We start from the raw sequence: 12033 nt of genomic DNA, 5'->3' as shown, positions 1-12033 counted from the left end.
ACGAAGATAGTCACGCATAGTCATCCTCAAAGGCCAGTCTGATCCACACTGTCCCTCATTTCCCAGGTGATTATAGATTGTGTCAGGTAGCAGTTGAAAACTGGCCATTATGGGGTCTCTGTAAGAAAGGGCGTGATTCAAGTGTTTATTAAGGTATCATGGCATCAAGAGTATATGAGGACTTAGCCATATGTACACAGAACGACTTGCAGATCCAGAGAGCAGGGAGGGAATAGCCAGGAGCTCCTGCTTGCTGCTGCCTTAGGGGTTCTACAGAAATTCCAGTGGCACTTGGGAAGTGGAGGCAATATCAATTAGGGATTGTGGCCACATGGGGAGATTGAAATCAGCCATGTGCTGTGGCATCAGAACACTGACCAGCGATGACAAAATGGAACATAAAACACTGGTTGCTCAGCTTTGATACTGCTGACTGCTGACGTGGCCAGGGGCCATCCAGTTCACCAAAGGCTCAGCCAACAGTTGTCTCTCCACTCACCAAAAGTCAAAGAGTGGCCCAGCTCCACAAACAAATGTGTGCCCACATTGCAATGGCTCCGGTACTGTTTAACCTCAGCTGCTGAGATCTCAGGATCCTTGAGTGTCCAGCACGCACACACCCGAAAGAGACAGTCTTAGGGGTCTTAGGCAGCACTGAGGGTGGTGAGCCTCTGCCTCACGGCTGAACGGCCCTGACCTTAGCATTGTTTGGGCACAAGAGAGCAAAGTGATGGGGACAGACAACCTGCAGTCTACCATGCTGGAAGGGCATGACTAACACTGATTGATCACATCCATGTGACTACTAAAGCCAATCTGGCCTACAAGAAGCTAGTTTCTATTCTGTATTTTATCAGATTTGCATAATACATATGGTCATCATTGATATTAGGTGAAAGATCTGCTCTAATATGGACACTAAGTGATGCTGGAGGATGATGCTGACCCACAATGAGCAGTGGGAACACCAGAGCCCTGTAGGGATGCCTGACAACCTAACACGTTGAACACGAACAGCTCAGTAAGTTCCCTGTGAACACACATCTCCTGAGATCTCTCTATTTAATTGGAGGTGATCCTGTCCACCTAATACAGCACCTCATGTGGAATAACAAAAGCTACCTGCAGGAGCTGTGGTGATGACTCACAGGGTAGAGCATCTGCTGCTCTCTCAGAAGAACCACATGGACCCTAACAATTGAGTAAAGTGTGTCAGTGATTACATCACAAAGTGTGTGTCTGAGACACAGCCACATTATCCTCACAAAAGACACTATCACACTGGGTACCCCTTGGTGACTTTGAATTCACTTATTAGCCCAGGATCCATGGAACATGCAGAGATCCATCTGTAGCTGTCAGTTCTAGGTCCACAGGAGGGGACAGAACCATTGAGTAAGAATGATGGTCTTAAGAGTCAAGAGATAGAATTCAATTTTTATTCATAACAAATACATTTTTACAACAAAACAAGATTAACATGAATAAAAATATTTAAAAATATTTGAAAGTAAAAATAGTAACAAGAAGATATAAATATGAAACAACAAAAAGAAAACTTCAATTAAAATCATAACAAAAATATTTCTAAAAGCATATTCTTAACGAACATGTAGAAGCACAGATGTATTGCTGTTTCTCCTCTAGCACACATAATGAAAGGCGGTCCCCCAAGTTGTCTCTCAAGTGCTGTTTTCTGAGAAGAAAGTAAGACCTCAATCAGTCAGGCTGGCTTAGTGGTATATGAATTTAGGGTCTCTAAGAAATGACAAATTAACTCAGAGGATGAATACACATCCAAAAAATGTTGTTACCATTCAGGATGTTGGTCATCAGGGACTCCTGAGAAAGCAACTTATTCTTCAGGAAGCTCTCTTACTGGGGTGTGTCCAATTCCAGCTCTCTTGCACTTTCTGAGACCTGGGAAAGGAAGGCAGTTTTTCAGACACTGATTTGGTGGGGAAATGCAAGCCAGCTGTCAGAATGCTGCCTTCTACCACCTCAGTTCTATTGGATAGTCAACATGGACATTTTAAGTGATATCATTGTTGCTAACTCTGCGGGCAGGGCAAAATCTCCAGAGAGCCTCACAGTAATGTGGGCTGACAATATGGGACCCAGACTTATACCAGTGCAAACCAAGAACAGGGCAATGGAAGGAACCTCATTGGGTTGCAGGAAGAAAGGAGATGTCCATATGTCACCAAGGTTAAAGCCAATGACAAGTACTAATTTGACATTTGCACTTGGTTCTTATCCCGGAAAGGTGCTTCCTACACAAGAAGTCGCATGACCACAGATTGTCATTTGTCAAAGAACCAAGAACTTGTTCAAAACTCTACATAGGATCCAATGTATCACATGGATATGCAATAATATGATATGTTATTCATCTGTCACCATTTCTAGACTGCAGCTTCAAAAAGAGCAGCAAAATATGCTTGCACAATAATTCAGTTTCTGAAAAGTGGTTAACTTCCCAGAATACTTGTGCATAGGCAGAGCAATGAACAATTCCATTACATGAGGTGGTTGGCTGGTTGTGAGTGTAAATTAGAAAGGTGGTAGGAGAGAGCAAAGATGTATCAAATTGGCAAATTTTATCAGATATTGTTAAGCTAACACATCTGCTCGTCCCTACCTGATAATGCTGGTTCTGGCCGTTGATGGTCTTTATCTTTCTTGTTGAAGTCAACCAAATATTTCTGGTTCAGTGCACAATCAAGATGTACCTCCTTGCTCTCCTGCTTCAGTGGGACCAACTTCTTCCTACATGTGTTTTCCATCAGGAGCTGGCTGAGCAGGTTTCTGGAAATACAGTCTGCATAGTAAGATCATGCTGCTCCTTTCTCCCATTCCTACTCCCAAGTCCCAAAACTCTACCAGGTCCCACATACCCATGAAGACTTAATAAAATGCATCTTGATACATATAAGGCTGCTGCACAAAACATAAAGAGTTAATTCAGGGAAGAATAAATTGCTTGCTTGGCCTGACACCAATTAGTGTCCACACCTCTGAGAAAGAACATGGATCTACAACTATCCATGAAAGCACAATGCATGGGGGCAACATCAATTAGTAGTGGGCCAACACCCTCAAAGGAGGTAAGTAGAACAAAGAGAAGGTCATGCTAACCATGTGGTCCACGCACTGAGTTTTGTAAAACCTGGTGTGACACCATAGGTCCAGGTCAGCCTAATAACCTTCTGCTGACTTCAATCAGTACTGTTCTATCTAGAGCCTTCTGAAGATGCCTAGACAATCCTGGGATGAGGAACACTCTTTTGTGGAACTGAAAACTGAGTCCTAATGACCCTGGAACACTGATGGGTAAATAGCACAAGAGATAGAACCAGAGCTGAAGACCGTCCAATCCAGAACAAAGAAAGTCAGAAATGGCCATTCCACAAGTGATAGCCTTTCTGACCAGGACTTACCTAGAGAAGGTAATCTCCTTCTTCAGCTTATGGTTGTTCTCATGGACCTCAGTGTTCTCCATCTCTAAGTTGTGCAGAATTGACATGACCGCCTCCTCCATTCTCTCCAGGTCTTCATAATATGGATTTGGCCTGAAGTGTGGCCTGGCCCCAAATGATAGAATACAATGAACATCGGCATTTAGGAATATATGAACTCAGGGTGTGTCCTATATTACCCCAGCCTGCTGCCTGGATCTTCCAGCACTCAGTCCCCTGCCTAGCAAGTACAGAGACTCACCAGAAACTCACTGCAATTACAATCTTGCAAAGCCACCAGCTGTCAAGGGCTTTGCAAATGCACACTGGGAACTCACTCTCCCTGACTTTATCCCTGAATTCTTCATTCAGACCACAAGTTATGCTTTTAAATAAATGGAAGCAGATGAGTCCATTTTCAATCTCACTCCTCAGGAAGGGTCAGGTTCTGAATCTCCACTATATGGGAGGTGAGGTTTAGCACAGGGTGGTTAGGGAGGCACAGCTTTCTAGAACCCAAAACCTTAATAGGATAAGAAAAAGGTGACCTTGCAGACCCAGGAATGAAACAAGAGCATTTGGAGTGATTCATACCTGTTCTTCATGGATCTCTCTGTCAGAAACCTCAGGCGATCTCTCAGGTCATTTCTCTCCTCGGTAATGAGCTGCAGCTCTTTAATCAGCCTCTCCTTTTCCTTCATGGCCTGATTCTTGCTTAGGTCAGTTCCTTGGGATGATGTTTCTCTCCCAGCGTCTGTAGGTAGAAGAACACAAGTGAACCTGCATGGGGACAATGCATAGAGTGTTCATAGACCTCAGTGAGGCCTAAACAGGAGAACAAGCCATGAACCCAGTGTCACTGCTAGGCGATTGGTCTATGCTTAAGAGACCTCCTCAGTGGATCTCAGTTCTCCCACTACTCTATCGAGACCAAGAGATGTAAGCAGCCAGGTGTTCCCTATGCCGGACATCAGGTGCTTACATGTACCACGGAGATGGCTTCTCCAGGATTATTATCAGCTGAACAGGGTACAGCTTGGTTTCAGGACCCTCACTCCTGTGGCTTCAGAACTCAGATGATAAATTCACCATCCATAAAACTTGAGTGATTGGAGACACTCAGATGTCCTACCCTGATACTCTAAGCCAACAACTTTGGATTTAAAACGCATTTCCAGGGAGGATATGTTCAACAGACTTATCAGTGTCCCTATGTGAAATACCAAATGCCCCAGAAGTGCGAATAGTTTACAGGCTGAATCTTGGTCTACACGTTCCAAATAGTTTTGGTATTTTAGAAACAAGTTTGTAACACACATCTCTAATATATAAAGCTAACGATGACCCTTCCAGTTAGAAGAAATCAGAGAAGGTCTAAGAACATAAGGTTATTGCCTGGAGCACAATCTCTCCCTGTTACTACTGTCAGATACCCACTGTATTTAAAGAAGCAATGATAGTGAAATACATTGCTGCCCTGTCTAAACTCAGAAAAGGTGGACCCTCCATGACTACTGATGGTGTTATTATATCAATGTAACAGAACAAATGATCTGAAAAGTAAAGACCAGAAGTTCACAGTATAATAGCATTGGCCTTACCATATTCTCCCTGTGGGGATGGGGAAACTAAAGTTCTGAAATCCTTGACTTTAAGGAATTGTGATATTCATGGAAATTCAATTCCTGTTCAGATGCTCCAGTTGTTGTGGCCCATTGCTAGAAAGGTCAGCTTAAGCCTGCAGCCACCCTGGCAGGAAGCTCAAAATACACTGCCCAGAACTTACTCCACATTCCCCAGAAGTGCTGTCTTTGTCCATCATTACTTTGAGACGAAAGGCCAGACTCCTTCACTCTAGTCTCTCCAGAATCGACGTTCCCCCTCCCAAAACGCTTTCGAAGACGGGAAAACATGTCTTAGCTTGTAACCGCCAGACTCAGACTGAGAGAAACTAGGGCACTGGTTGTCACTACAACACTGGTGACATCACAGAGGATGCCAGAACTCTCTAGGAGACAATAGAATGTCCAAGAAGGGACAGCAGATATCATGGGGAGCAGACTTTGCATCCCTGCTAATGTTCTCCCTGTACTGAGCATAAGCAGAGGTGCCCTTTCCAGGAGACTTTCCTGGGGCAGAGCCACTGAGCATCTCCTGCTTCCAAAGCCAAATTTTCCTCAAGGCTTGATTATAAAAAACCTTAGTAATTCCTATGCATCTAAATGAATGTTTCCTTTCAAATCTTGCCCAAAAAATGTCTCACTAACTCAAATTGTCCACATTCACCAATGTAAGCCATTAAAACTTCCTGATATTTCACACCAGTTTGAATATGCACTCAAAAGTTCTCCTGTCTCATTATGTACAGGTGCTTTATATCACATCAAGAAATAGTCTGCATGGTAGGTTACAACATGCGTGTGTATTAGGGGAACACTCATGAAGTCATGTGCTTAGCAATCGACAATTGCCAGAAAATTCCTTAGGAGAAGGAGTTGAAGTCTTTATGGTGCTAGGAAAAGTGTGGAGACCAGTTGGCAGAGGAAAATGCAATATTGGAGACACCAGTGAAGGGAACCTCATGCTGCTTGTGGGGTTCTGCTCTTTGCACCAATGTCGCCAAAGGAGCACTGCTCACAGGCCTGAGTAAGATATACCTTGAGCTTTTATCAGAAAAATAAAATACACAAGAGATATAGAGGGTGGCACAGAAACGTCTAAAATGAGGCTATAAACATCATTAAGTGGATAGAGCAAGGTCCCAGCACCTGTACACTGGGAAATGGCCACCCCACCAAACACAAAAGCATCTATCATAGTAAAAAAATGAATACTTTAAAGAATGCACCCACTAACACTGATTGATCACATCCGTAGTTCAAATTTTGGGGGCAAATTCATGGCCTTAACTATCTTTGTCTCAACTTATATAGCAAAAAATAAGAAAATACGAGAAAAGAAAAAGTCAAAACTAAAAGCTCAAGCTTCTCATATGAGGATTGCAGGATGTGTTATATGGGAGTCAGTTCTGATTAGACCATTTTAGATAGAACAGTGCATAGTGACCCTTAATGTGATGGGCCCTATATAAAGCTTTTTGCAATATTGGAATTTTAACAAACCTCATCCAGAACGTACGGAAGAGGCAAAGATGTGATCACTATGTCCTTACTCTGTATCAGGTTATTTTTCTGCATCCTTGATTGTCAGGCATATAACAGCAACAATCTGAAATAGCTGGTAGACATGGAAAAACATGGCTAAAACTATAGTTGTGGGTTACACACCTCAACTGTCAAAGGCTAATACTGTCTGCACAGTCCTTCGAGGCCACTCTTATAAGCCTATTTATTACAAAGTGAAAGGAGGTTTATCTGAGCTCAAAGTGATCCTGGCCAGCCAGGTAGAGGGCAACATGTGATACTTGAGACCCTGTTTTAAACCAGCACAGAAATCCACACTTCATTCAAAGCATTATCTACAAATTCTCGATTATTTACCATTCTCTCCCTACCAGTCGTTCTGTTTGGAATGGTAGAAAAAAACTGGAACTAATCTTTCTATTTTAAGGACCTTGATCTCACTTTTTTTAGGTGCACATTAAGAGTGCATCAAATGGACATCACCATCTGAACATCTTAGTATTATCTACTCTGTATATATAGCATAATACTGTGCCTATGAAAATCTTAAGCTTCCTTGAGTGTAGTTGCCCCATCAAGAAGTGTGAAGTTCTGAGTTCAAACCCCAGTGATGCTTTAAAGGGACTAGAAGAAAGCCATCAGAGATACTCCACTTCTTTGTCCTTAGATTAAATCAAGTTGACACAATGTGAACCTGGTGGGCTATTTAACCAGCATCTTTCTCCCAACCCCACTTCCACGAGTCCAGTCCATGGCAGAATTCATCCCCCACCATCCTAGATATTTCTTTGTATATTTCTACAAGAGCCAGGTTTCTTTTTTTTAATAGAATTAGTTGTAGTCAATCAACTGCTGCCCTATGTGAGAAATGATTAGTATCTATTGCAACTTACCACAGTGTATTTGTGTATACAAGTACATTATTGGAAATCCAGCATTACTGAGGGATTGGAAACCAGTGCTGTGGCCTTGCCTTTCTGTGCCTCTTCCTGGCTCACAGGCAGCAGGGGGCAGACCTTGAGTTCCTCTTCAGGGACAGAGTGATGTTGAATGGGCACTGAGCAGGCAGAGAAACACAGCTGAGGCAGCTCCTTTCAGTTATCAAACACATCATCTCCTTCCCATCTTAAGGGCTACTGCTGAGGTCTTGCCCCCATACCTACCTTAATAGCAGTGAATTTGCTACACAGCAGCCAGCTCTTTCCTATTGTTCTGTAATACGCGTCCACATCATGGATGCCAAGAAAAACACTAACAAAGAACAAAAAACTCTGACGTTGAACTGTGTGGTGCTGGTCACATACCCTGTTATGTTCTGTATGTTATGAGGTTTGTTAATCTTAACAAGTTCCCCAAGTGTATTCTTCACATAGGACCCAATAGATTCAAGGAAAATTGGAACAATTATGTGTAAAATGGCCTGAGTCAGGGCCCATAGACCGAAGCATTTCCAACACTCGTGCATGAGCCCATGTGGATTTTGCAATGAGCAGGGCCTAGCAATGTCCAGTACACAGTTGTGAGCTGTTGCTCTGGTTGAACTGTATTGGTGTGTGCAGTAATAAACTACACCTATTTAAATGAATTCAGTGTTCCTGTGGTTTGAATCCAGACCCCTTGACACCAGATCTTCCCTTCTGCAGCACTTGGGAAAAAGGCTAAGTTTAGGAAAGGTGATGTCTTGTCATAAGTTATGTGACAAGAGGGATGGTGAATGATCCCTTGAGATAAGAATCAAGGTTTCCTCTGTGGTATTTAGGTCTATACTGGCCCTGTGCAACAGCTTCAAGAACCCATTTCTGATTTTCCTTGGGATTCCCGTGATGATGCACTCAGACATGATTGGAAACAACCAAAACGGTGGTCAGATTTGATTTATAAAATGTAGGTAGCATTGCAAACTTATGTTGAAGGATATTTGATCATATTGTCATCCCCGATATTGTGTTATTTACTTAGAAAAATACCTTCTGGCTGTGTAGTTCAGCACTAGCACCAATATTTAACCCTAGAGCTATTTTTGTTTGTTTGTTTGTTTGTTTTTTGTTTTTGTTTTTGAATGAACAAGTACTTTCCTATTTTGTGGCCCAGCCCTATCTCTTACTTCTTTGCACAGTCATAGAGAGACCTCAAACATATACTCAGACAAAGCCAGGGGAGTGTATAAAAGGGCCTAAGGCAATACCACATAATGACATTGAAAGTGGGCTCTCTTCTTGATCCACGCCTCCAGCTCTCCTGACATCTACATGAATTATAACTCCTAATGCAGTGTAAATGATGTCTGCACTATTGCTGAAGGAATCATGAGAATAACATCTCTAAACATCCCACCATGGATAGAATTTGTGGAAAGAGGCAACTGGCAGCCAATGAGAGGGCTTTACAGTTAAAGGGGCTTGCTGTCAAGTCTGATGAGCTTGACTCAATCCCCAGGACCCACGTGGTAAAAAGGAGAGAAACAAGGGCCAAGCTGTCCTCTGGCTTCCACTCATGTGCTTACATGTATGTGAGTATATATGTATATGTCTGTATGTACGTGTGGATATGAATGTGTGTAGGCATGTATGTGTATACGTGTATATGTATATGTGTGTATATGTCTGTCTATATGTGTGTATAGGTGTATTTGTATGTGTGTATATGTATTGTATGTGTGTGTATGTGTGTATGTATATGTGTATGTGTGTATGCATGTATGTGTGTATGTGTGTATGTGTGTGTATGTGTGTGTATGTGTGTATGCATGTAGGTGTGTATATATGTGTGTGTGAGCATGAATGTGTATAGTCATGTATATGCATGTGTTTTCATGTACATGTATTCGTGTATATGTACGAATGTATGTGTGTATATGTATGTATGGACACACAAACACCATAACATAAACATAAAACATAAAAAGCTCCTTGGAGTATTCACCGTGCCTGGATAAGTGGTGACCATGTGGGGGAAACACATGTCCATGTAAGCACACCTGTTCACATGTGCTGAGCAATGCCCAGCCTGGACTTGAGCTCACTACCTGCCCAACGATGAGTTTCTGCCCACCTGGTCTTCTCAGAGCCAGGTGACAATTGTTCCTGCCATTCCAGTTCTGTTCCCGTTTCTCATGCCACAAACCTTCTAGCTTGAATCTCACCTACTGACGCAGGAACCTAACAGCCTCCAACCCAGTGAAGTAAGTAAACTTCTTCCTGACATCCTCAGGCTTGGTGTCCCCATGAGTCACAGGGAGGAAGGATGGCATGCACCAAGGAGAAGGGCCATGGGTAAGGAAGACAGGATCATAAGTCAGTCATCACTGACACCAGCAAAGTGTGTGCTTCAGAGCTGGCTCTGCTCACTCTTGTCCCAGTGGCAGGACTTAAGAGTGGTGCATACCTGTCACCCAGCACTCAGAGACGTCTGAGGCATGAGAACCAGGAGTTCATGGCCATCTTAACTAATGGTGAGATCAAAGCCAGCCTGGGCTGCATGAGACTCAGTCTCAAAGCAGGCAAGGAGGAACTTGCTATATTTGAGCAAGGAAGCTGGAATCCTCCTGGGTTCTAAACATTCACTGCAATACAGAAAGATGCTAGGGCTAGTGTGGCAGAAAGTAGGAGACAGAGAAGCCAGGTTAACCCTCACTAATCTTCTCATGCTGTGTGAGCTATGAGTAGATGGTGCTCTATACACTGTGGACAGGATGGTCTCTCAGACGGTTCAGAAAGCCATGGAGGACTCCAGCAATTCTCCACTTGGGTGTCACTTGAGTCTTATATGTGTGTGTTTACAAGCCAAAATATAAGATCCATAGGTGACTGTGTAAATTCAACATGGCACAGCCATGTGCTGGAATATTATTCAGCCTTACATAGGATTCAGATTCTGACTCTTGAACAGGAATGAGAATGGTAGCCATTCTCCTAAGTCAGACCTCCAGGCAGTGCAAAGACAAACTAACACTGTATGACACCACTGAGGGCTGCAGTGTCACCAATTATATAAAGACAGAAAACAGGAAGGTTTACAGAGCCCCAGGGGTGACATGGAGTGGGGAGGTTGAAGGGTAGTTGTGTAAGTGGGACTGAGCCTCAGAGGAGTCAGACATGGCTGCAGAATATGCATGTGGCTGCCTCCCATACCTGTGGGTGCTGCCTCCTCAGAAAGGCAAATACACCAAAAGAAAGGAACAGAGGGGACAGGCTCTGACCTCCTGTAGACACACACAAATGACGTGACAGAATGTGCACACTGCTGCCTTGCTGCAGGAGCAGTAGAGCTTCCAGAAGGGTTGAAAGAGGCTGGAAGGGCTGAGCATGGCACTGAGTTCAAGGACATAGCTTTAGGTCCTGGGGAACCTATGGTGCCCAGGCCCCATCCCGCTGATATTGAGGGACACAGCTCACATTCAGGGTGATGGCTGGGCTGGGCTGGGGAATAGGTGTCCACTCTCTCCTGCTCCAGCTTGAAGGTGTGCTGGATGAAGTAGGACTGCAACTACTTGTTGGATTCATTGATGCAAATCTGCTGGAAGCTATTCTGTTCAAAGTCCTCAAATCTGAATATGGCCAAGACACCAATGGGCAAGCACTGGGAGACAAGGTTTGGTTATAGCCGGGGCCTCCTGGAAAGACTAGCCCTCCTGAGAGGAGTTGCAGCAGAGGGGGTGTGTTTTCCTGACCTGTTTGGTACCCAGTGTTTTTTGCCAAGGGTTCCTTTGTTACTTCTTGATGGAACCAGGCCTGCACATATCCAGGAAGCATTGGGGTGGAACCTAGGCTTGGTGCCCACATGCTGGCATCGCTGAGGGTGAAGCCTAGCCTACCACACTTCCAGACACCGAGTGCAGATGCCTGGGTTCCTATAGAATGGCGGTTCTTACCCTTCCTAACACTGTGACTCTTTATTTCAGTTCCTCATGTCGTTGTCATCCCAACATAAACTTATTGGAGAGCTACTTCATGAGTGTAACTTTGTTACTGTGAGGAACTGTAATGTAAATGTCTGGTGTGCAGGAGCTCTGATGTAGAACCCACAGATTGAGAGCAGCTGCTGTAGAGGATCAGAGTCCCCTGCCAGCCCTGGTGTTTGCAGAGATCCCCTGGGTTCCTAGTCTCCATGGCTTTCCCAAGGACAGGGTTTATTCTTGGCCGTCTCAGGGCCCGGGACCTCACAGAAACAGCCTCTCCCATGTCCTTCCTGTTGAGGAGAACGTGGTTGGTCCTCAGCATAGACCAGTCAAACAGGGCGCTGTATAGACACTTGGCCAGGGGTCTCCTGCAGTTATGGCCTCTGGACAGAGGGGTTTCTTACCTGGGGTGGGGCAACCATGCCAGGTACAGGCAGTGATGCTCAGAGTCAAGACCTCATTTTGTCTTATTTTCATAGACAAAGTTGCCCAGGCTGGCCTCGAACTTGCCGTGTAGCCAAGGATAATTAAACAA

General features: G+C 44.0%; 2 protein-coding genes across 8 annotated transcripts in view; both read right to left on the bottom strand.

The window, feature by feature from the left end:
* LOC147998971 (uncharacterized) overlaps positions 1-12033 on the bottom strand; it is a 142681-nt gene that overhangs the window by 94917 nt on the left and 35731 nt on the right. The window lies entirely within an intron of this gene.
* Positions 1426-5349, bottom strand: LOC147998973 (disks large homolog 5-like). The gene is made up of 6 exons (XM_087595786.1): positions 5245-5349; positions 4053-4212; positions 3441-3584; positions 2642-2808; positions 1815-1920; positions 1426-1696 (listed from the first exon to the last, which is right to left on the bottom strand). The coding sequence occupies exons 1-5, from the start codon at positions 5249-5251 to the stop codon at positions 1856-1858; spliced, it is 543 nt and encodes a 180-aa protein (XP_087451912.1). The 5' UTR covers positions 5252-5349; the 3' UTR covers positions 1426-1696; positions 1815-1855.

The sequence above is a fragment of the Rattus norvegicus genome, chromosome 19 (genome assembly GCF_021556685.1).
Source record: "Rattus norvegicus strain SHRSP/BbbUtx chromosome 19, alternate assembly SHRSP_T2T, whole genome shotgun sequence".
NCBI lineage: Eukaryota > Metazoa > Chordata > Mammalia > Rodentia > Muridae > Rattus > Rattus norvegicus.
Note: the sequence above shows the minus strand (reverse complement) of the source record. Positions and strands in the feature narration are given on the sequence as shown.

Excerpts from the sequence above, each read along its gene's own strand:
- LOC147998973 (XM_087595786.1), bottom strand. Across the intron at positions 3,585-4,052 it reads GAGAGATCCATGAAGAACAG|GCCACACTTCAGGCCAAATC; the intron begins GTATGAATCACT and ends ATTTGGGGCCAG. Across the intron at positions 1,921-2,641 it reads GCCAGAACCAGCATTATCAG|GTCTCAGAAAGTGCAAGAGA; the intron begins GTAGGGACGAGC and ends TTCCTTTCCCAG.